The sequence below is a fragment of the Macaca fascicularis genome, chromosome 3 (genome assembly GCF_037993035.2).
Source record: "Macaca fascicularis isolate 582-1 chromosome 3, T2T-MFA8v1.1".
NCBI lineage: Eukaryota > Metazoa > Chordata > Mammalia > Primates > Cercopithecidae > Macaca > Macaca fascicularis.
In genome coordinates, this window is record NC_088377.1 from 112,409,890 (window position 1) to 112,434,880 (window position 24,991).

At 35.7% G+C, this 24,991-nt stretch overlaps 1 protein-coding gene across 17 annotated transcripts in view; it reads left to right on the forward strand.

Moving 5' to 3' along the window:
• The window catches only part of SNX13 (sorting nexin 13), a 181,696-nt gene that overhangs the window by 129,612 nt on the left and 27,093 nt on the right, over positions 1–24,991 (forward strand). For 8 of the 17 annotated variants that reach the window (XM_074035383.1, XM_074035385.1, XM_074035386.1 and 5 more), the window contains 6 exons: positions 9,530–9,691; positions 11,458–11,529; positions 13,910–14,055; positions 14,307–14,375; positions 16,108–16,220; positions 18,755–22,273. In XM_074035383.1, the coding sequence (XP_073891484.1) occupies positions 9,530–9,691; positions 11,458–11,529; positions 13,910–14,055; positions 14,307–14,375; positions 16,108–16,220; positions 18,755–19,002 (810 nt within the window). In that variant the 3' untranslated portion in view covers positions 19,003–22,273. Of the gene's footprint in view, positions 1–9,529; positions 9,692–11,457; positions 11,530–13,909; positions 14,056–14,306; positions 14,407–16,107; positions 16,221–18,754; positions 22,274–24,991 lie in introns of those variants that run through there. The other 9 variants (XM_065542244.2, XM_074035382.1, XM_065542243.2 and 6 more) reach the window with 3 other exon arrangements.

Genomic DNA, 24,991 nt, shown 5'->3' on the forward strand with positions numbered 1-24,991 from the left:
TAAATTGATAACAGCTTTTGGAGATAAAAGAAATATTAAAGTACACTTTTTTAAAACCAAACAACAATAGCACATGTGTATGTCCCAGCAGTTATATACCACTTTTTTTTCATTTTTTATTTTTTATACTTTAAGTACTTGTATACATGTGCAGAATGCGCAGGTTTGTTACATAGGTATACATGTACCATGGTGGTTTGCTGCACCCATCAATCTGTCATCTACATTAGGTATTTCTCCTAATGCTATCCCTCCCCTAGCCCCCAACCCCCTGATAGTCCCTGGTGTGTGATGTTCCCCTCCCTGTGTCCATGTGTGAGAACATGCGGTGTTTGGTTTTCTGTTCTTGTGTTATTTTCCTGAGAATGATGGTTTCTGGCTTTATCCATGTCCCTGTAAAGGACATGAACTCATCGTTTTATATGGTTGCATAGTATTCCATGGTGTATACGTGCCACATTTTCTTTATCCAGTCTATCATCGATGGCCTTTTGGGTTGGTACCAAGTCTTTGCTATTTTGAACAGTGCTGCAGTCAACATACGTGTGCATGTGTCTTTACAGTAGAATGATTTATCATCTTTTGGGTATGTACTCAGTAATGAGATTACTGGGTCAAATGGTATTTCTGGTTTAGATCCGTGAGGAATCACCTCACTGTCTTCCACAATGGTTGAACTAATTTACACTCCCACCAATGGTGTAAAAGCATTCCTATTTCTCCACATCCTCTCCAACATCTGTTGTTTCCTGACTTTTTAATGATTGCCATTCTAATTGGCGTGAGATGGTATCTCCTTGTAGTTTGATATGCATTTCTCTAATGACCAGTGATGGTGAGCTTTTTTTCATGTTTGTTGACTGCATAAATGTCTTCTTTTGAGAAGTGTCTGCTCATATCCTTCACCTACTTTTTGATGGGGTTGTTTTTTTTTTCTTGTAAGTTTGTTTAAGTTCTTTGTAGATTCTGGATATTAGCCCTTTGTCAGATGGAGAGATTGCAAAAATTTTCTCCCATTCTGTAGGTTGCCTCAGTTCATGCTGATGGTAGTTTCTTTTCCTGTATAGAAGCCCTTTAATTTAATTAGATCCCATTTGTCAATTTTGGCTTTTGTTGCCATTGCTTTTGGTGTTTTAGTCATGAAGTCCTTGCCCATGCCTATGTCCTGGATGGTATTGCCTAGGTTTTCTTCTAGGGTTTTTATGGTTTTTAGGTCTTACATTTAAGTCTTTAATCCATCTTGAATTAATTTTTGTATAAGGTGTAAGGAAGAGATCCAGTTTCAGCTTTCTGCATATGACTAGCCAGTTTTCCTAGCACCATTTATTAAATAGGGAATCCTTTCCCTATTGCTTGTTTTTGTCAGAGTTTTCAAAGATCAGATGGATGTAGATGTATGGCGTTACTTCTGAGGCTTCTGTTCTGTTCCGTTGGTCTATATATCTGTTTTGGTACCAGTAACATGCTGTTTTGGTTACTGTAACTTTGTAATATGATTTGAAGTCAGGTAGCGTGATGCCTCCAGCTTTCATCTTTTTGTTTAGGATTGTCTTGGCTATATGGGCTCTTTTTACTTCCATATGAAATTTAAAGTAGTTTTTTCTAATTCTGTGAAGAAAGTCAGTGGTAGGTTGATGGGCACAGCATTGAATCTATAAATTACTTTGGATAGTATGGCCATTTTCACAACATTGATTCTTCCTATCCTTGAGCATGGAATGTTTTTCCACTTATTTGTATCTTCTCTTATTTTCTTGAGCATTAGTTTGTAGTTCTCCTTAAAGAGGTCCTTCACATCCCTTGTAAGTTGTATTCCTAGGTATTTTATTCTCTTTGTAGCAATTGTGAATGTGCGTTTACTCATGATTTGGCTCTCTGTTTGTCTATTACTGGTGTCTAGGAATGCTTGTGATTTTTGCACATTGATTTTGTAACCTGAGACTTTGCTGAAGTTGCTTATCAGCTTAAGGAGATTTTGGGCTGAGATGATGGGGTTTTCTAAATATACAATCATGTCATTTGCAAACAGAGATAATTTGACTTTCTCTCTTCCTATTTGAATACCCTTTATTTCTTTCTCTTGCCTGATTGTCCTGGCCAGAACTTCCAATACTGTCTTGAACAGGAGTGGTGAGAGAGGGTATCCTTGTCTTGTGCTGGTTTTCAATGGGAATGCTTCGAGCTTTTGTCCATTCAGTATGATATTGGCTGTGTTTTTGTCATAAATAGCTCTTATTATTTTGAGATACGTTCCATTGATGCCTAGTTTATTGAGAGTTTTTAGCATGAAGGGGTGTTAAATTTTGTTGAAGGCCTTTTCTGCATCTATTGAGATAATTATATGGTTTTTGTCATTGGTTCTGTTTATGTGATGGCTGATGTTTATTGATTTGTGTATGTTGAACCAGCCTTGCATCCCAGGGATGAAGCCAACTTGATAGTGGTGGATAAGCTTTTTGATGTGCTGCTGGATTCGGTTTCACAGTATTTTATTGAGGATTTTCACATTGATGTTCATCAGGCGTATTGACCTGAAATTTTCTTTTCTTGTTGTGTCTCTGACAAGTTTTGGTGTTAGGATCATGCTGGCCTCGTAAAATGAGTTAGGGAGGACTCCCTCTTTTTCTGTTGTGGGGAATAGTTTCAGAAGGAATGGTACCAGCTCCTCTGTACCTATAGTAGAATTTGTACCTCTGGTAGAATTGTACCTCTGGTAGAATTTGGCTGTGAAGCCATCTGGTCCTGGGCTTTTTTTCTTTGGTAGGCTATTAATTGCTGCCTCCGTTTCAGAACTTGTTATTGGTCTATTCAGGGATTTGACTGCTTGGTTTAGTCTTGGGAGGGTGGATGTGTCTAGGAATTTATCCATTTCTTCTAGATTTTCTAGTTTGTGTAGAGTTGTTTATAGTGTTCTCTGGTGGTAGTTTGTATTTCTGTGGGATCTGTGGTGATATCCCCTTTATCATTTTTTATTGTGTCTATTTAATTCTCCTCTTTTCTTCTGTATTAGTCTGGCTAGTCCTCTGTCTATCTTGTTGATCTTTTCAGAAAAAAACCAGCTCTTGGGCTCATTGATTGTTTTTTGAAGCATTTTTCGTGTGTCTGTCTCCTTCAGTTCTGCTCTGATCTTAGTTCTTTCTTGTCTTCCGCTAGCTTTTGAATTTGTTTGCTCTTGCTTCTCTAGTTCTTTTAATTGTGATGTTAGAGTGTCGATTTTAGATCTTTCCTGCTTTCTCCTGGGGCATTTAGTGCTATAAATTTTCCTCTAAACACTGTTTGGCTGTGGCCCAGAGATTCTGGTATGTTGCGTCTTTGTTCTCATTAGTTTCAAGGAACGTATTGATTTCTACCTTTATTTCGTTATTTACCCAATGGACATTCCAGAGCAGGTTGTTCAGTTTCCATGTAGTTGTGCTGTTTTTAGTGAGTTTCTTAATCCTGAGTTCTAGTTTGATTGCAGTGTGGTTTGAGAAACTGTTTGTTACGATTTCTGTTCTTTTGCATTTGCTGTTCTTTTGCATTTACTGCCAATTATGTGGTCAGTTTTAGAATAAGTGTGGTATGGTGCTGAGAAGAATGTATATTCTGTTGACTTGGGGTGGAGAGTTCTGTAGATATCTGTTAGGTCTGCTTGGTCCACAGCTAAGTTCAAGACCTGAATATCCTTGTTAATTTTCTGTGTCATTGGTCTGTCTAATATTGACAGTGGGGTGTTAAAGTCTCCCACTATTGTCGTGTGGGAGTCTAAGTCTCTTTGTAAGTCTGTTGCTTTATGAAACTGGGTGCTCCTGTATTGGGTGCATATATATCTAGGATAGTTAGCTTTTCTTGTTGCATTGATCCGTTTACCATTATGTAATACCCTTCTTTATCCCGTTTGGTCTTTGTTGGTTTGAAGTCTGTTTTATCAGAGACTAGGATTGCGATGCCTGCTTTTTTTTTTTTTTTTTTTTTTGGTTTCCATTTGCTTGGTAAATATTCTTCCATCCTTTATTTTGAGCCTATGCGTGTCTTTGCATGTGAGATGGGTCTCCTGAATACAGCACACCAGCAGGTCTTGACTCTTTATCCAATTTGCCAGTCTGTCTCTTTTCATGGGGGGCATTTAGCCCATTTACATTTAAGGTTAATATTGTTGTGTGTGACTTTGATCCTGTCATTATGATGCCAGCTGGTTATTTTGCCCATTAGTTGATGCAGTTTCTTCATAGTGTCAATGGTGTTTGCCATTTCGTATGTTTTTGCAGTGGCTGGTACTGGTTTTTCCTTTCCATGTTTAGTGCTTCCTTTAGGAGCTCCTGTGAGGCAGGCCTGGTGGTGACAAAATCTCATAGCAGTTGATTGTTTGTACAGAATTTTATTTCTCCTTTGCTTGTGAAGCTTTATTTGGCTGAATATGAAATTCTGGGTTGAAAATTCTTTTCTTTAAGAATGTTCAATATTGGCCCCCACCCTCTTCTGACTTGTAGGGTTTCTGCAAGAGATCTGCTGTTAGTCTGATGGACTCCCCTTCATGGGTGATCCGACCTTTCTCTCTAGCTGCCTTTAACATTGTTTTCCTTCATTTCAACCTTGGTGAATGTGACAGTTTTGTGTCTTGGGGTTGCTCTTCTCGAGGAGTATCTTTGTGGTGTTCTCTGTATTTCCTGAATTTGAATGTTGGCCTGCCTTGCTAGGTTGGGGAAGTTCTCCTGGATAATATCCTGAAGAGTGTTTTCCAACTTGGTTCCATTCTGTCACTTTCAGGTACACCAATCACACTTAGGTTTGATCTTTTCTCGTAGTCCCATATTTCTTGGAGGCTTTGTTCATTTCTTTTCATTCTTTTTTCTCTAATCTTGTCTTCACACTTTATTTCATTAAGTTGATCTTCAATCTGTGATATCCTTTTTTTCCGCTTAATCGATTCAGCTATTGATACTTGTGTATGCTTCACAAAGTTCTTGTGCTGTGTTTTTCAGCTCCGTCAGGTTATTTATGATCTTCTCTACATTGGTTATTGTAGTTAGCAATTCAGCTATCCTTTTTTCAAAGTTCTTAGCTTCCTCGCATTGGGTTAGAATATGCTCCTTTAGGTCAGAGGAGTTTTACTTACCTTCTGAAGCTTACTTCTATCAATTTGTCAAACTCATTCTCCATCCAGTTTTGTTCCTTTGCTAGTGAGGACTTGTGATCCTTTGGAGGAGAAGACGCCTTTTGGTTTTGGAATTTTCAGCCTTTTTGCACTGGTTTTTCCTCTTCTTCGTGGATTTATCTACCTTTGGTCTTTGATGTTGCTGACCTTCAGATGGGTTTCTGTCTGCACGTCCTTTTTGTTGATGTTGATGCTGTTCCTTTCTGTTTGTTAGTTTTCCTTCTAACAATCAGGCCTCTCTGTGGCAAGTTTGCTGGAGTTTGCTAGAGGTCCACTTCAGACCCTGTTTGCCCGAGTATCACCAGCAGAGGCTGCAGAGCGCCAAGATTGCTGCCTGTTCCTTCCTGTGGATGCTTCATCCCAGAGGGGCACTCTCCACATGCCAGCTGGAGCTCTCCTGTATGAGGTGTCTGTTGATCCCTGATGGGAGATGTCTCCCAGGCAGGAGGCATAGGGGTCAGGGACCCACGTGAGGAGGCAGTCTGTCCCTTAGTAGAGCTCCCAGCTGTGCTGGGAGATCTGCCAGTCTTCAGAGCAGGCAGGCAGGAACGTTTAAGCCTGCTGAAGCTGTGCCCACAACTGCACCTTTCCCCACATGCTCTGTCCCAGGGAGATTGGAGTTTTATCTATAAGCCCCTGTCTGGGGTTGCTGCCTTTCAGAGATACCCTGCCCAGAGAGGAGGAATCTAGTGAAGCAGTCTGGCTACAGTGGCTTTGCTGAGTTGTGGTGGGCTCCGCCCAGTTTGACCTTCCTTGTGGCTTTGTTTACACTATAAGGAGAAAACCACCTCCTCAAGCCTTAGTAATGGTGGACGCCCCTCCCCCCATCAAGCTCGAGTGTCCCAGGTTGACTTCAGACTGCTGTGCTGGCAGCAAGAATTTCAAGCTAGTGGATCTTATAGCTTGCTGGGCTCCATGGGGGTGGGATCTGCTGAGCTAGACGACTTGACTCCCTGGTTTCAGCCCTCTTTCCAGGGGAGTGAACAGTTCTGTCTGGGTGGCGTTCCAGGTACCACTGGGGTATGAAAAAGACTCCTGCAGTTAGCTTGGTGTCTGCCCAAACTGCTGCCCTGTTTTGTGCTTGAAACCCAGGCCCCTGGTGGCGTAGGTACAGGAGGGAATCTGCTGGTCTGTGGGTTGCAAAGATTGGGAAAAGCGTAGTATCTGGACCAAAAATCACTGTTCCTCAAGGCACAGTCCTTCATGGCTTCCCTTGGCTGGGGGAGGGAGTTCCCCGACCCCTTGCACTTCCCGCGTGAGGTGACTCCCCACCCTGCTTCAGCTCGCCCTCTGTGGACTGCACCCACTGTCTAACCAGTCCCAGTGAGATGAACTGGGTACCTCAGTTGGAAATGGAGAAGTCACCCACCTTCTGCGTTGATCTCGCTGGGAGCTGCAGACTGGAGCTGTTCCTATTTGGCCATCTTGCCAGCCATTCACTTTTTTTTTAAAATTAATAATGGAGTCTATCTGTCCTTCTGATTAATTTCTGGAAATCCACCATAGCACACGTTTTTCAAAAACCATATTGGTGATAACCAAGATCATGCTGACCTCTTTAGAATGTCAGAATAATTTTTATGCATATTAAGAATTTGTGGTTTCCAGCTTTATTTCCTTTTTGACTAAATGATAGTTCAATTTTTTTTATTTCACTGGAAATTAAATAGCTATTAAAGTAAATCATCTGCGAACATTTTATCAGTGGCCATTCAGAACTTGAGAAATAATATTTGTAACACATTAACTTGGTCACACAATGTATCGTAGCTTTAGAAAACCTGTGAAACAATTTTTAGAAAGACTAACTGACAAGTAGCCTTCCTCCTTTGTACACAGTATCTTTCTATTCAGTTTTGTATCATGGTGAAGGCATTTTAAACTATAATTAAAGATTAAGTTTAAGTTAAAATACCATTGTATATGTTGTTGACATTACATATAACTCAGCCGGGGTGGTAATTGACTGAATATACAGCATCTGTGTAAGGACAGCTAAGTGTACACTTATGCTGGCAATCCATAATCTCCTGTGCATGATCATCTGAAAGTTTTTCTCTTTTTCTAAGAATCTACTTTAAAACAAATCTTGTTTTTGGAAATGTTTTCATACAATGATGGACTTTGCTTTTATGCCTATGAAATTCTGCCTCTTTCATGGTTAAGCAACAGAGTCGCTTTTAGAGGTTTTTCGTTCTTCTTACCCCACTTCCCTCCTACTACAAATGCTTGGGCTTTACCTTTAGGGAAAAAAAATGCTTCTGTACTTCTGGGATACTACATAGACAACTATTTTTAATTATTGGGAAATTCATTTTATAGATTATATAGATTTAGTTTCTCTTAGAGTATCAATGGTAGTATAGCCTCATGCCTGGGTAAGCATATGAGATAGTATTCATTTAACCAATGCATAGTAGGTAAACTCAAGTTTCTGCTGTGAAGTGTAAGATGTATGAATTTCTAAAATATTTTTAAGGATGTCATTTATAAACTCGGGTTGGGGATTAAATAGAAATTCATGCCTTTTATGCTTCTGAAATGCTATTTCTTCTGTGAACATTTTAACTTGTTAGCAAGGTGGCAGTTTTTTCCCAAGCTGCACATTTTAAATGTTGTATTGTCATGCTTAATGCTTATCTTGCTTTAGAATTCTACGCTATGTTCTCATGACTTAGCTTATTTATATGTTATTACCATTTAAAAGAAAAGGCCACAGTGTGCACGTGCGCGCACACACACACGCACACACACACGCACACACAAGAATCATTAGCCACACGTGAGAATTAACTTCATCTTTTTGTCTTTGTATTTCTCTCCACCAGTGGTCGTGTTTTTCAAATCCTTATTCAAGCCAGTTTCTGTCCTTTGATTTTACTCTTGGTTGTACTCTGACAGTGTCCCTTCTAGGGGTGGATGTTCCGTCAAGCATGTCTGCGGTGCTAGTGGCTGAGCTTAAGCCAGGGAGTAACCAACCAAAACTCTCAGCCCTTGTGCAGTTATCTTGAAATTCACTTCTTATTAATACTCATTTTATCTTTTCTAGTTTTTCTTGATGAAAGCCATGAAAATATAATTAGAGTGAAGGAGTTTTGTCTTCTTGTTATCTATTAATGTTGCTATGATTCCTAAGCAGTGAGATTCAGTTTTGTTACTGTTACTCATTTTTTTCTTTTTGCATGGAACATAATTTGTTTTTCCTGGTAGCTTTTATGATGTTTAACCTTTTTTTTTTTTTTTTTTGAAAATATTTCTGTAGTTTTGTATGACTGGTTTTGTGTCTTTTCTTTGATTTCTTTATTTTTGTTAAAAATCTCTCAGTCTCATCTGCATCTCTAGTCTGGTTTCTTTAGATGTCTCTTTATTAATTGAAATTATTTTACATTTTATGGCCATAATACCATTTTTGCTTTCTGACACTCTGAAGATTTTTGATTCCTTTTTATATCTCTGGTCATATTTCCTTTTACAGTTTTTGTAATTCCACCTTGCTCAGATAAGATTTACATGTCTGATTTGCAACGTCTCTTTTCCTTCTTTGTAGTGAACTTTAAATTTCCTCTGTAGATTTTAATTGCACATATAATGTATTCTAAAATTACTTTTTAAAAAATCTTAAATATTAGTTATTTCAGTTTTCTATTTATTTTACCTGTTTTCTGTTCAGTATCTACTCAGAATACCTAATTGTTGCTTTGACCTGTGCCAGAAGTATATAGTGGCTAATTCTCGTTGCATCAGTTTCTGTTTTGGAAAACATTTTTTTTTCTTTTACAATTTTGAATGGAAAAGTTTTTTTATTCAAAATTTCTTTAATAAAGAGGCAGCCAAAGCTTATATTGATATTCTAAGAATAACCTCATCTGTCAAATTTTCAAAGCATATATGTGTATGTGAAAATGCTTTTGTTTTTTGTGACAAGGGTCTCACTTTTGCCCAGGCTGGAGTTTGTGGAGTATAGTGACATGATCACGGCTCACTGCAGCCTTGAACTCCTGAGATCAAGCCATACTCTTGCCTCACCTTCCCCAGTAGCTCGGACCACAGGCATGTTCCAACATGCCTGGCTTTTTTTTTTTTTTTTTTTTTTGTAGAGATGGAGTCTCACTGTGTTGCCCAGGCTGGTCTCAAACTCCTGGATTCAAGTGATCCTCCCGCTACAGTCTGCCAAAGTGCTGCGATTATAGGCATGAGCCACTGTGCCCAGCCGAAAATACATTTTTAAGACACACTGAAGACAACATTTCTGTACTTTTAAAATGTAACGACATAATATAAACCAGAAAATTATTGCATCTTTCCAGTGTTGCACTCTATATTTTCCAAGGCTTGTCATTTGGGTAACAACTCTGGTACAATAAAATCATGGTATAATATCTTTTTTCCCTTTAGATGGACACTTTTGTAAATCCGCTTCGCAATTCTATGAGGAATGTTTCAAATGCAGTTAAATCCCTTCCTGATAGCTTGGCAGAGGGAATGACTAAAATGTCAGACAACATGGGCAAAATGTCAGAAAGATTAGGTCAAGACATAAAGCAATCATTTTTTAAGGTAAGAAGACATTTTCAGTAATGTCCAAAGCAAACTATTTTTAAGTCAACTAAGAAGTATTGAATTCTGGTTGGATTTACCTTATTCCCTTAACCTTATTTCTTTTCCAAATGTTGCTAGACACATAGTCTCATAAAGAATAAAAAACTAAAGAGAAAAATTCTTATCAGAAATGAGTATTATAAAATCCACTTACTTGTTAGTCTCTGCTGTGGTAGGATTTTAAAATTCATTTAAAACCAAAGCTTAAAATTAGTAAAGTTAACTTTCTTTATCTTGTTCTATTTCATTATGCCATTTTTATCATAAAGTACTATTAAATTTAGTAGCAAACAAATAAATTCTGTTGTGCAAATGAGTTATACTAGTATTCACTCAGGAAGCATAAAGTCTTATTTCTCCTGATTTACATGATAGAATGATTACCAGATCAAAGAGAAGAAAAGTTCATCATTACCATCAGTCTCTGGGCTCATACATTAGTGGGTATTGACCTCTGCGTGTCATAGAAGAATTTCCCAGGGAGATTTTTTTTTTAAATTACATTAACACATAAAGATACTAGACTATAGTTTGTTGAATTCCTAATTAACATTTTAAAAATCATTTTGACATAGTTACTTGAAGTTGTAATCAAGGCTATAAAACATATAGCTATTAGAATTTTGTAGTGGATAGATTATGCTTGAATGTAAGGGAAATGTATGAAAACATAGGTATTCTTTAATCTAAGGGCCACTCCTAAAATTGTGTGAGTCATACTTTTCTGTTAATTCTCGTACTTTCTCTGATGCCTCATTTTTATTTCTATTTGCGAGGAAGTATACTAACACTGAAATCAGTATTGTTCAATCCCACTTCTGCTGTTCATTACTCATATGAATTTGTACAAAAGTCACTGAACTTTTCTAGGCCTCTTTGTCGTCACCAGTAACTTGAGATGGTCTTGACAATCCTTCCTGTGCTGACAAAATGATTTTCAGCCAATACTGATCTTTCTGTCCTTTCCATCTAACATTTTGTTAATTGCTTAAACATATTAACATACTATATCAAAAGCTCTTCATGGCAAAAAGAAAGTCGATTGGAGCTCTGTTCCCTGGCAGTACTACTAACTACAGTCGTACATCACTTAACAACAGGGATATGTTCTGATAAATGTGTCATTGGGCGATTTCATCATCTGGGAACATCATAGAACGAACTTACACAAACCTAGATGGTATGTGTAAGTTCCGCAAACCTACTTCTCACTTAGGCTATATAGTATTGCCTATTGCTCCTAGGCTACTAACCTGTACAGCATGCTACTGTACTGAATACTATAGGCATTTCAACACAATGGTACACATTTGTGTATCTAAATATATCTACACAGAAAAAATGCAGTAAAAATATAGTGTTACAGTCTTATGGTACCACTCTGGTATTGTTGAACAAAACGTCGTTATGCGATGCATGACTTTTTGGCTTTCAAGTCATTTAACCTTTCATGGCTTTGAATTCTTCTAAAAAATATGGGAGTTTGACTGACTAATTTTTCTTTCTAACTCAAAAGTCATTTATTTTGTAAAGGAGAAAACCCTTTTAGTAATGGAATAATTACTCTTTGTATTTGGGTCCAAATTTTAGATTGTTAAATTTGGCTTATATATTGTACCAAAAGTCAGATCAAATGCTGATACTCATTTAGGTTTATTATTGTGTTGTGTTCTTTCACTGTCTGCTTTAGTGTGTTTACTTTGTGGGTTTGGTTTTGGTTTTAGGTGCCTCCTTTAATTCCTAAGACTGATTCAGACCCTGAACATCGCCGAGTTTCGGCTCAACTTGATGATAATGTGAGTTAATTTTATTCTTGGTAGTATTTAGTTTAAGTCATACTTGGCATGTCTTTTTAACTTTTTAATGAAGTGTAATATGTATATGTATCATTAATGTGCACATATTGTGAGTGTTAAGCTTGAAGAATTCTTACAAACTGAACATGCCCATGTAATTAGCACTCTAATCAGAAAACAACATAACCACTACTCCAGAATAGCCCCTCATCCTCTGTTCCTGTTAGGACCTTCTCCTCCACCAGGGACCATCACTATCCTAACTTCTACTCTGCTTTTATACTTTGTGTATATGAAACTGTAATGTATGTGTTCCATGAAGTCTGGCTTTTTTGCTTAACATTGTGGTGTTCTTCCATGATGTTTTGTGTGATTGTAGTTTCTTCGTTCTTGTGGCTTTATAGTATTCCATTTTGTGAATATAGTACAATCTATTTGTTGTATCATGAATAGTATTTCTGTGAACATTCATACACGTCTGTACTTGTTTCTGTTGGATCTATACTTAGGAATGAAATTGCTGTATCAGGATATATATATATAAGTTCAGTTTTAGTAGATACTGCCAAGTACTTTTTCAAATTATTTGTACCGTTTACATTGCTATCAGCAGTACATGAGAGTTGCAGTGTTCTACATCCTGCCAATACTCAGTATTTTGTCTTTCTAATTTTAGCCAATCTGGTTGTTGTATTTCATGTGAATTTGCGTTTTTATAACTGTTGAAATGTTGAACACCTTTTCATATGTTTATTGGCCATTTGAATGTTCTGTCTTATGCGTCTGTCAAGACCTTTTGTCATTTTTCTATTGGCTTAGCTGTCTTAGTTCTTTTGATTAGTAGGAGTGCTTTATGTAATCTGAATGTGAGTTCTTTGTCGGATATATGTAATACATTGTCTTCTACTCTCTAGTTTCTTTCTTGTGCTATATATGTAATCTGTGCCTATTACAGGGTCACAGACATGTCCTAGAATTTTCTTTAAAAACCTTTTTTGTTTTACTGTAACAACATTTAGGTTTGCAATTCATCTGGGATTGATTTTTGTTTATGAATTGAGGTATGGGTCCAGTTGATCCAAACACCATTTACTGAAAGGGCCATCTTTTCCCCACTGTACTGTTTCTCCCTTATCACAAATCAGGTTACCGTATATGTTTGGATCTGTTTTATTCTGTTCTATTAGGCAGATTTATTTTAAGGTTGTAATTATCTCCTTTCCGTTTCCAATTCAATTTGTTTATAATCAACTGTCTTAAACAAAAATAATATTTTTATTTGCTTTTTCAAGATTATTTTAAGATGTGTTATTAAGTTTATTGATGGCATAATATCCATAACATTGTACCTTTTGGTATGTGGTTTTTACAGTTTAGCTATTTATTAGATTTTCATATGACATCAAACTCGTAGGAATATACTTGATCAGAGAATATGGAAGAATTTATTCTGTCTCAGTGATGAAATGGGTCTCCTTCTCCCCACTGGTTTTGATTAAGCTATTTGATTTCAGTTTTTGAAATGGAAGGTGCACTAAGGAAATGTTTACAACATGACAGTGAAAACTGTGTAACTCATGCTTTCTTGCCAGTATTTAAATTACAGTGTTGATGAGGAAATAATTGGAAACAGTTTCTCAGTGATGAAAGAATTATAAAATTACTAACAATTGTATGTGGTACTAAATCTGTACCTGCTTTTTATTTTATACGTATTTTTTCGCATCAGAGCATTCCGATCATCTTCCTTCTTACCTTACTGATTGTATACTCCCATAATAAAACTGTACTGACTTTTATTTGTTAAAAACTAAAAGAAAATTCTAGTAATTTAGTAAACTATGCCTTTTGTAATGTGAATTTAGTTGTGTGCTGGATTGAACTTCAGCATCTTTTTCCTGAAAGTACATAAATACATACAATTTACTAACTAAGCAAAATACATTATTCTATATAGTTTGTGTTTTGTTCTATTAAATATATGGAGATGTTGAGAATATCTTATTCTTGTGAAAAAGATGCATTAGAAAATAGACAAAGGGTCTAGCATTTGCCTTATCAAATTCATACAGTCTCTACCAATAGTAAGAACCAACTCATCTTTTCCTAGGACCTTCATGAATCTACTTTGCCTTGAAAATGTTAAACTATAGCCTTAAAATGTATTCATTATTGTGGGACTATGAAGTTCTGTATTCTGTCAGAATGACTGCTAGAAATATTTTTTTACATTAGAATTTAATGTCAAGTTATGAAGGCTAAAATGTAACTTGTTCTCTGACTTGTGAAATACCAGTCATTTAGTAAAAGCAACAAAAGTAACCATTCATAGTAGATAGCTAACTCAAACTTATTCTTATTTCTTCCCATATTTTGTCAGGTGGATGACAATATTCCGCTTAGAGTAATGCTGCTTCTCATGGATGAAGTATTCGACTTAAAAGAAAGAAATCAGTGGTTGCGAAGGAATATCAAAAACCTACTTCAACAGCTTATTAGAGCTACATATGGTGATACTATTAATAGGTACCACTCTTTTCCTCCTCGCTTCTAATCTGATTTTACTTAGCTATTAAACTTTTACTTCTGGAAGTAGATTGCTCAACCTTTGTAAGAGAATTTTTTTCTCTGGGTCTTCTAAGAACATCGTTAAAGCAGTCTGTTGCTCTCAGGGATAATTTACATCCAAATTAAGTTGCTTGCTCTATGAAAGTCATATTTATTTTTTTCACCTTCTAAAAATTTAACCTTACTCATTTACATTTCTTTACTTTCAGAAAAATAGTTGACCATGTTGATTGGATGACTTCACCTGAACAAGTAGCCGACTCAGTGAAACGTTTCAGGTATATCTTAAGACACAGTCACTTCTTTCAGGTAGTACAGAGTTTAGCATTGTTATCACTAATTAACTTTCATTGCTTTTGTTTCCTTCCTGGACATAAAGTTGGTTTAGTTATCATTGATAAGCAAAAAGACTTCTAAGAATTATACTAAACGTTTGTCTCATGAACCTATTGATCTTTGTTTCTTTAAAACCAGAATAGGAAAAGTATAGAAGAAAGATCTTTCAAATGATAGGCTACATTTTTATCACAATACAGTGGCTGTAAGATAATTGAAATATTCACCTAAAAATGTTACGGTCGTATAATCAAATATCTAGTTTTGGGGATTAGTTTTTCTCAGTTGTATTTGCTAACCTTCATTTTAAATGGAACTTTTTAAGTAAGTCTCTTTGGCTATGTTTTAATTTTTTATTAAATATTGGAACCTATACAAGGAACAAAAATTAAGTAGATACTCTACTTCATATACAAAAAATACTGAGTCCCTCCTCTGGGCCTAGCACTCAGCCCATTGCTGAGATAAGATGCAGTCCCTTGAGGAAAGTACAGCTAGTAGAGAAATAAACCTCTTTTCTAAAAATGAAGATAAGCAATGCGTAAAAATTCATGGCATCACGTATTTGGAAAGGAAGGAAAGGAAGCAAGAAGGGAACTATCAGTATTGAACACTAACTAAGTTCTTGGCACTGTGCACGGTATTTTATGTATGCTTTCTGATTTTATGCCATTTTATGAGGTAGATATTTTGTCTCTATTTTGTTAGAAGTAAATTGAGGATTAGAGAAGTTGAATAGGCTCTCAGGCTACAAAGTGGGGAATCTGGTTTCTCTAATCTGAAGCTAAGTTTCTTCCCACTGTACCATACTGTTTCCACAACTTGGACAACCTGCCCTGGCATGTTTATTTTATTTCAGGTGGGTAAATGATGTTCCTCTGGAGTGGTGATTCTCAGCATTGGCTGTTCATTGAAATCACCTGTAGAACTTTAAAAATTACTAATGCCTGGATCCCATGTCCAGGGAGTCTGACTTAATCCAGTGAAAGGCCTGTACATTAAGAGCCTATAAAGCTCTCAGGTGCTTCTAATGTGTAAAGTTAAGAACAGCTGCTCTGGGGAGTCTGACCCTCACACCAAATTCCCAGATGAAAGGTTAGTTTTTGTGCTCATCCCTGCCTTCAGACCAAGAGTTGGGGAACAGGAGTAAAGCCCACTGAAAGTTAAGGAGAATGGGTTGTTTTACGTGTGAAAGTCAATCCATCTGTAAGTTGTGGGCTTGGAATTTAGTCTTATGTAGGCTTAATTATAAGAGGAGTGGGATGGCATAACTGAAGGAGATAGGTGTTAAACTCTAAGGCATTGAAATTCAAGATATTGTAGGGTTGCATTTGGATGAGATGTTCCATCAGCGGATGCCCACTTTGAGTTTAAATGGCTGTGATATAGTCATCTACGTATCCCATTTTGCTGTCTTCATTAGTGTTTATGAACTGCATTGGTGCATAATTTATCTGTTATTTTTTCTTGTGTTTGTTTTTTTTTGAACCCCAAAAATTGAACCCTACACTTGGTCTTTGTTGAATATCATTAAAGCTATATATTAATAAAATTTCAGAAACTTTTTGTTTCTCTTCGCATTTGTATTTTCTGTAGAAATTTGAAATAATTTTATCAACTTGTATCATTAGAAAATGAAAATGTTTACAAAATTTATTTAATCTTCTCAAATAGAGATGCATTTTGGCCAAATGGCATTTTAGCAGAGACTGTTCCATGCAGAGATAAAAGTATTCGAATGAGAACAAGAGTAGCAGGAAAAACGAAATTACTTGCAATTATGCCAGGTGAGTGGGCATGTGTAGTTAAAAATCTCTATAATTTGTCATTCTTCTGAATTTTTAGCATTCATCATGCCAGTGTAACTGCCTTTTGATTATAACAACTACCTTTTGATGACTTAATACATATCAGGCACTGTGCTAGGCATTTCTCATATGTTCTTAATCAGTCCTCATAACCCTACTGTAAAGCTAAGGACTGTTAACATCACCACTTTGTATGTGAGGAAACAGAAGCTCAGAGAGGTTAAATAATCTATCCAGTGTTTATAGCTACTAAACAACAGTTGGTATTCTGACTCGGCTTTAAGTGATGTGAAAGCTTATGCTTTTAACCATTTGCTTTGCTGCCTTGAAACATATTGGGAGTTAAGTTAAATAAAATACATGACAGGTGAATGGGCTAATAAAATATAAGGTATGAATTTTTCAGGAAGAATATTTGTTCTACTTAGGAAAACAAATTATTTCAAAAACTCCATCTACATAGAAACAACTGATTGGCTGATTATTAATCTTTATTAATATATAATCCCAAACAAAATATACTTAGTAGCATTTTGTTGGTCTGATTTTAGTTACTTCATTAGGGTACAGCTATCTCACTACGTTAGATTTACTTTTTCTCGTTTTTCTTCTTTCAATCAGAGAAGTTATATAATGTGAAAAGCAATTTAATGTGGCTGGGAGGTGGTGATGGTTGTTTTGCCACTTGTTAATGAATATCTTTGAAAATGCCGACATGTCTTTTCTCTGTATTTTAATTCTGGATGTAGAGAATGAACAGACATATTTGTGCATTATTTAATATCACACAATACTTATTTTTTCTCTAATTTTGTTATAATTCAGAACTCTCTTTTCTCCATAAATTTTAATGACCAGCTTTGTCTTCCGTCAATTAAATTAAAAATTTGCCACATGATTTTAATTCTTACCTATATACTGTTTCATTTGTTGGTAAAAAAGCAAATTATAGAAATAACATTTTAGAAAAATAAGAAACAATTGCTTAGGATATTATTTAATATACTATTATAGTAAACTTGATTGTGCTATATAGACTGACTCAGTTATCCAGCTGGAAGAAATCTTTATTCACCAAATATTTATTGAAAGTTATTATGTGCCAGATGCTGTTCTTTGCACTTATATTTGCCTTCTTGGAGATTACTATCCAATAGAAATAGAGGGACTAAAAAACACACAAAACAAATAAATGGAATGTAGTATGTTAGATAAGTGGTAAGTACTAAAGAGAAAGATACTGCAGGAAAATGGAATAGGTAGTGTCGGATGGGTTGCAGTTTTAGATGGGGTGGCCAGGGCAGGCCTCACTGAGAAGATGACAGTGGTGTGAAGATTTGAAGGAAGTGAGGGTACATATAAAAGTATATGAATTTATATATACATAATCCTTGCCTATTTTTTAGTAAATTCTCAAAATTTTTGCTATAAATTATTTGGTACCCCTAGTTAGATAAAGACTTTTTGGGAATTGTATGTTTCTTTCCAAAGCAGCAAAATGATATTTATATTATCAATATTATGAATAATTATGAATATGAATAATTAATAATCATACATGTTGGTCTCATAATCAAATCTCTGTAGTAACTTGGTGTTATTTATGAATAAATGCCAAATTTGCTCACTCTTAGTCACAACACCATCAGTTTTCTATTTTCTTCACTTTCTTCACTTTGAATTTAAATAAAATTCAACCAAACTTGTACTATCCCCATTTCTTGAACATGCTTTGTTATTTTAGTTACTGCTTATTCGCTCATTCATGTCCATTTCACCAAGGCTAATCCTTCATCTCATTGCACCTATCAAAATCCTGCCCAAGTAGAAAGTCTCCTTTACCTGTCACTTTCTTAAAGGGAACTTTTCTTTGTTACCACATCTGGAAGTCTCTCCACTACAAATATTCTTACACTTTTAGCATTTTTATGGCATGGTTACTATGTCAGGGGTTTTTGTAGATCAGGGATTAGGGGTTTTTTTTTTTCCTGTGTTCCAATGAAACTTTATTCACCATCATGGATTAGTTTGTTTCTTTATAGCATTTGTTACTGTTCATTAGGTGTACTAAGAATATTTGTATAATATTACAAAGTTTACAGATCACTTTTCACATTATCTCTTTAAAGACTTATAAATCCTTATAGTTATAAGGATGTTTGTTATTATAAATTCTCCTTTTCAGATGAGGAAAGAGTCAGGGTGGTGGGTAAGTATCACATGGGTATTAAGGGACACGTTTGTAATCATAGTTTGGGATCTTTGAGACTTTTTTTTATCTTTTACACCTGTGCTATATTCTCTCCCAGTAGCTTTTGCATAAGTGGGTAAATAGATGCATGCATGCGAAGATGCATATTAAGCTTCAGCTGTAGTACATAGCTGAAATGCATTAACTGGTTACCTACTGTTTATCAGTTACTCTGCTGTGTACCTTAATTTAAGAGCATTTAAGAGTTTAGGCCTTGTGTTTCCTTTGAGTAATTGTGTGTATTTTCCCCCACTTCATTTAGATGAACTGAAGCACATTATTGGGGCTGAGACAACACGGAAAGGTATTCTTCGTGTTTTTGAAATGTTTCAGCATAACCAATTAAATAGGAGAATGGTTTATGTCTTCTTGGAAGGCTTTTTAGAAACCTTATTTCCACAGTATAAATTCCGTGAACTTTTCAACAAACTGCATTCACGGTCAAAGCAGATGCAGAAATATAAACAGAAACTTCAAACTACGCAAGCGCCTTCTTTACAGAAAAGGTGACACTCCACTCTATGAAGCTGGTGTTCATTTTGTCCAGGACTAATGGTATGGACAGATCTTCTGGGGCTTAACTCAAATACTGTTGTGTCTGCACCAGTCTTTTAGTGTCTCAAAATAGATTATTAATACATCCATAAGTCTGTGGTTCTTCTCATTCTCATCTATAATCCACCATTAACAAGAGAGATTTCTGTGTCTTAAATGATTTGGTGCATATTTTGCAACATTGAGAGAAAACTGCCCCCATCTCAAGCAAGAATGGCGTTGGTTTCTTCCATTTCGAACTAATCAGCATTCTCCAGCAATGACAAAATGCCAGAGTGTATATATGAAAGCTAAGGAAAGCACAAAACAATGGTTCAGAGATAAATTGGCTAATTTGTTTAACGGTTGGAGACTGTGCAATGTATGATTTGGAGGAATTTGGCATAATGATTTTGTAGGTCTGTGTCAGCATTTTGATATATTGTGAATTAGCCAGGTGAATGATCCTTGAAACATCTCTTTCAGGTCTGGGGAAAGAGACAGAATGCCCTTAAAGTGTGAAATAACCTTATACCTGAATTACAGTTTTGTGATATAAAATAAAGCTGAGTATCAAATAAAACCAATCAAACACAGAATTTGATTGGATTTGTTATTCATTGGTATACAACAATTTTTATTCTTATGTGTGCTTTAAGGGCTGTGTTATGCTCTTATGGTACTCAGTTTTGTGTTTCCTTTTGGCATTCTTTGTGCAAAAAAGAAGCATGTGGTGGCTCTCATTTAAATTTCAAAATTATTAGTTTTATCTTTAACAGATTACTGATTATACAGAAGATATAATTTATTGGAAGAACTGCCAAATACATTTTGTCCTTCTAAAAATATGGAAATTTAAATAGTAGTCTGGAAAGTTACCATATGATAATTTTTAATTATGTGATCTAGACATGCCTTAGGTAACTGCAGAAATAGCAAATTAAATGATTAATGAGCTTATTAGTCATAGTAAACATACAAATTCCTAATTCTATGACAGTGTACATATATGAAAATAAATGAAAAAAGAACTATAATATTTTTTAAAATATGCTTTTATTTATATTTCACATAATGTAAAATTCTACAAAATAAAGCTAGTAGGCAAAACCCCTCAGTGTATACCTTTAAACCCATAAATTAATTTTATACCAATAAAATAAAATACTTTCTCTAGTTTTGGAGCTTCTGTATTTCCTATAATTTTCTCACTGTCCATTTTATCCATCTTAGAAGTCTTCATATCCCTTCTATGCAGGATTTCTGCGTAGTTTTAAATATTTTCATTGTCTAAGGGTTTGGGTGTGTCAGCTTTTTTTGTTTTAAAAATAATTAACACTAAAACCTTAAAATAGTGAAGCTACTTATCAGACCACTGAGCCAAGATCCTGGTATTAAAAGAAAGTCTGGGTGCTTAAGATAAAGGGACAGAGTATTGGTATCCCAGTTATTTGGGAGCTTTAAGATTGGAACAAGATATTACTGTCTTGTTTTCACTTAGATCCTACTTTCAAAGTGAGGCCTATTAACAGAATAAAGCCTTCCTTTAAAGCTTTATAATAATCATATTTATTAATAATGCTGTTGTGTATACTTATAGTATGCATATATTCAGCATATGTTGCATGTCTTCAGAATTACATAAAATGAAATCCCTTTCATTGCAACTTGCAAGTGAGAAGAGATCCTTAGTGGCTCTGGTGGAAGAAATAGTATTTCTTCTTCTCAGGGTGTCTCCCTGCCTTGGCCCCTCCCTGAGCCCTAGGCTTTAAAAGTGAAGATGTGTGAAACATGTCTGTGGGAAGCATCAGCATGGCCATAAGTGCAATGATTTTCATATATGCCCCTGCCCATTTCAAGTATATTTTTGACATGAATAAATCTAAGAGTATACGGAATGATTCATGTAAGAGCCTAGCGTGTACATGTGAAAGAGCATTTCTATATAATGTGAGGAGCACTGGCCATCAACCAGGGAAAGAAAGGTCATGTAATACTGTAAATTTTCAAAATAGAGCCCTACAAGATAACTGCAATCATACCAAAAACTATTTGAGTAAATAGATTTTTAAAGTAATTTTTGTTTAAAAGAGTTTATATTTCAGAAGCAGAAAATGTCAAATGATAGTCTTTGTAAATGGTGGTGCATCTTCTCTATGCACATCTGTGTTTTACATCAGAAAGAGCTGTGGTCGTGCTAAAATTAGAGATAACTTTTTGAATGACTTGGTCAAGCTGTGTGTAAAATATTTAACCATAAGTCAAGTACAGTGTACTATGTTTAATAAAGTTACTACATTTAATGCATTTATTGCATATATGAATATATACGTGAAGAGGCTTTATGTCTTCTCTTATTTGATTTTGAATGTTTTTTAAGTCAGTGGTGCCTTTAGGCAAGAACTTTCTAAATTAATCATTCTTTGTGTTTTCTGATTTTTCAGGTAACGTTTAAACTATTTAGAAACCATCATAGTTTATTCACCTTAAAAAATTGATTGTATTATTTAAATATATCACTTAGATGGGCATTTCCTATAATTAGGATATTCCAAATAGTTGCTGAAATCAATTGTGCCATTGACCAATGGATGCACTTGGTTAGCCTTAATTTTTTTTAAAAGAAAACATTAAAAACTTTCTTGAGTATTTCAGTTTGTTCATTTTAAGTTTGTGCTGCTGGTATTTGGGGAAAAAAATCAAACAGTTAAATGCTACCAGAAAGTGTACCAATTTTTATAAAAATTAAGAATAATATAAATTTCTCAATCTAAAATTTTAATTTTGTGCAATATTTTCATTTAATGCATGTGTATTTGAGTAATTGTAAGAAATGAATTTTTAATTTTTTGAGATGTAGCTTAAACTGTCTTCTTAATCCAACAACTTACATTCCGTTGTTGCTGCATCCTTTTATTTAAGGACTTGTTTTAAAAGTCTTTTTTGTCACTCCTTGGAAAATTCTTTTATTAGTAGTAAATTTTGCTTATAGGAGCATGGCTCCTGTATTACAAGGGAAAAAATGTAAAGAGCACATTTTAGGATTATACTTGTTAAAAGATAATGTGTGCATATCATTGTACAGTAAGTGTCAACTGTGTGCCTAACTGTTCTATCAATACTTTCCTTCTTTAACAAAGAAACAACAATCAGAATGTCAGTTATTTTTATTCAACTAAAAGGATTAAAAAATTTATTTGGTTTGCGTTCTGTCCATTAGAAAATACTAATAAAGTATTAACAAACATTTTTGTTGAGTTCATTTAGTAGTAATGTATTTTTGTTACTTTTAAGATGCTTGTTCAGTAGTCTTATTTTTAGGTCTGTTTGTATTTTCTTTTCTTTTAGATATCAATCAATTCAAGTTCCAGGTTGGTAGATGAGTGCTTGAGTGATTACTGACTTAAATGGACTGAATTTAGCTTTTTCTTTTATGGGGCAAATAATTTACACCACAGTGTTAAAGAAACTTTATACTTCCTCCTCATATAAAATTATAAAATATTTTTCCCACAGTTGAAAAGATTCATAATTAGTAATCCATTTTATTTGATCTCATTTTAAACTCATATTTTGACTAATATTTTAGACTTTTTCCTTTCTAAAAGTAGATTGGTCATAATATTTGCATCCTTCTTGGAGCTGTTTCAATAGACTTCTAAGGCATCAGATGTGATAACTTCTAGCCCATCAGGGATTGGCATAATATTTCTTAAAATGCATGTGGTAAAATATTGTTCCCTATAAGATGTTCCTGAGGGGAAAGTTTTATACTTTTATGTAACGTATACAGGACTATCTGTATATGAACCAAAAAGCAAAAATATTCCTTCATAATTCAAATGATTATATCAAAAATTCTGAGATGTTCTATAAGAAACCTGTTGAACTTTGCTTACCTAATTTCCTAAACTTAACCTCAGAATCTTTTGTCATGAGCAGCTTGAGGATGATGTTCTCACGGAATGTAGTTTGGAAAATCTTTAGTAGGAGAGAAAAAAAGGTGAAGTGTCTTTAGTTAGGGAATGTAAACTGGACAGAAAACCCAGTGGATTTGGAGCACAAAGATTTTTTTCTTGCCTGCCATTTTAATGGAAAGTTCAATCTTTGGAAGAAAAGGGAAAGATGGAAAAAGGGTGAAGATGGAAAGTTAACAACTGATTATATAGCAAATATTAAAGAGTAAAATTTGGCTCTGAATACCAGAGTAATGACTTCAGTGAGGAATAATAGAGCACATCTCATGAGAAGCGGGAAAGATACTTCCACAGATTTTGCTCATGTGACCAGAAGAATAGTAACTCAAAAATGTAAGGGGAAGAAGGAAATGCCATACAGTTTAGTTTATAAAATATTTGTGCTAGACATTGACCCATATATGTAATGACAGGTAATATGTTTGATTTAGGAAAACTTGCAGTAGCTGAGTGAAAATGAAACTTAACCCATGGGTTTACCAATGGAGTGTGTGAGATGTGTGTTAAAGATGATATTTTAAATTGGTAAACATGATCTTTTACATATCATCAAGAGTGAAATGAAACAATAAAACTATGTATTAGGAGTTTTCCCCTTGGTGATTGACTAGGAGGACTTACAAAACTCAGCATATAGTCATACAGCTAAGATTTATTATGGCAAAAGGATATAGAACAAGAGCAAAAAAAAGTGCATGGACGAAGTCTGGGGGAACAAGGCTCCAGCTGCCAACTGTTCTCTCCCAGTAGAGTCACACAAGATGCAACTTAACTCCCACAGCAAGGAGTTGTGACAACACCTGTAAAATGTTGCCAACCAGGGAAGCTCTTTCGAGACTTGGTGCCTGGGGTTTTATTGAGGGCAGTTTATTTAGGCACCCTCTGCCTGGCACGTAACGGAATTCCTTTATGGAATTTCTTTCTCAGAAAATTGTGGTCAACATATGCCATATTTTTGGTACAGTTTAGGCTTACTGAGCCATTTTTATCAGTTTTGGGAATTGATGGGAACACTCCTAAAATCTTAAGTTCTCAAACACCTGCAGCCTTCTTTGCAAGTAAACTCCTTTCCTAAATGCTGTTGTCTGAGTTTTCCTTTGACAGGTGGATGTTCCACTGGGATGCCCAGGTGACTTACCTCTTGAGCCAGTTTTGCCTCATTGGCTGTTTACATCCAGGCTCACCTAGCCTCCAGGGATGGACCTCATTCAACAGTTAGAGGCTTTACACTTGCTGACTGTTTTCTACTTTCCCCTCCTCATGGCTCTTTTTCTGGGTCTCGGTCAAGTCTTGTTTTGAGTTTGTTAGTGCATAGCTACTTTATTTCTCAATTGGTGGAAACAGTGTTAGGGAGCTGACTTCTGTAGTCTGACCTAATTTTCTGCCAAGCAGCTATTTATCTTTCTTGATTGTCTTCATGTCTTCAAGACTCTTGATATCAGCTGGCATCTTGGTCAGGCCAATATCTTGTCTCTCCTGTATGATTACGTGGTTCATGTTGCAGCCTAGATCAGTTTCTTCTGCCAGTGGCAGAATCCTTCATGTTCCTTGTCTTATTTATTTTATTATTATTTTTCAATGTGTGGGTGCTCTCTTGTTTTATTGTATTTGGGGTGAGGTTATTTTATGGCATGGTCCAGGGTAAACTGTAAGGCCTGGGTGCCCTGCTGCGAGGTCAGGGGCAATGGGACTAAGACTGCAGAGTCCTGGCTCCCCTACTACCTACCAATTGCTGGCCCTGTGTGGGGGTCTCTTCTGCTTTATCTGGCCTGAAAGAGACAGATGTTTCTGATCCCGGGGCTCCTGGGGGTTGGTTCCCAGTATTTCCAGGGATAGAGCGTGCTGTGGGCACTGGTGGGAAGCTTTGGTGTCTCCTCCCAGACTCTATCTGTGCCTCTTTATCTCTTTCTTCAGCTTCTGGACCTTGAGCACCAGAGCTTCAGCCCTGACCCCCTCCTGCCCTTACAGCAGGGCCTGGTTCAGCTCCA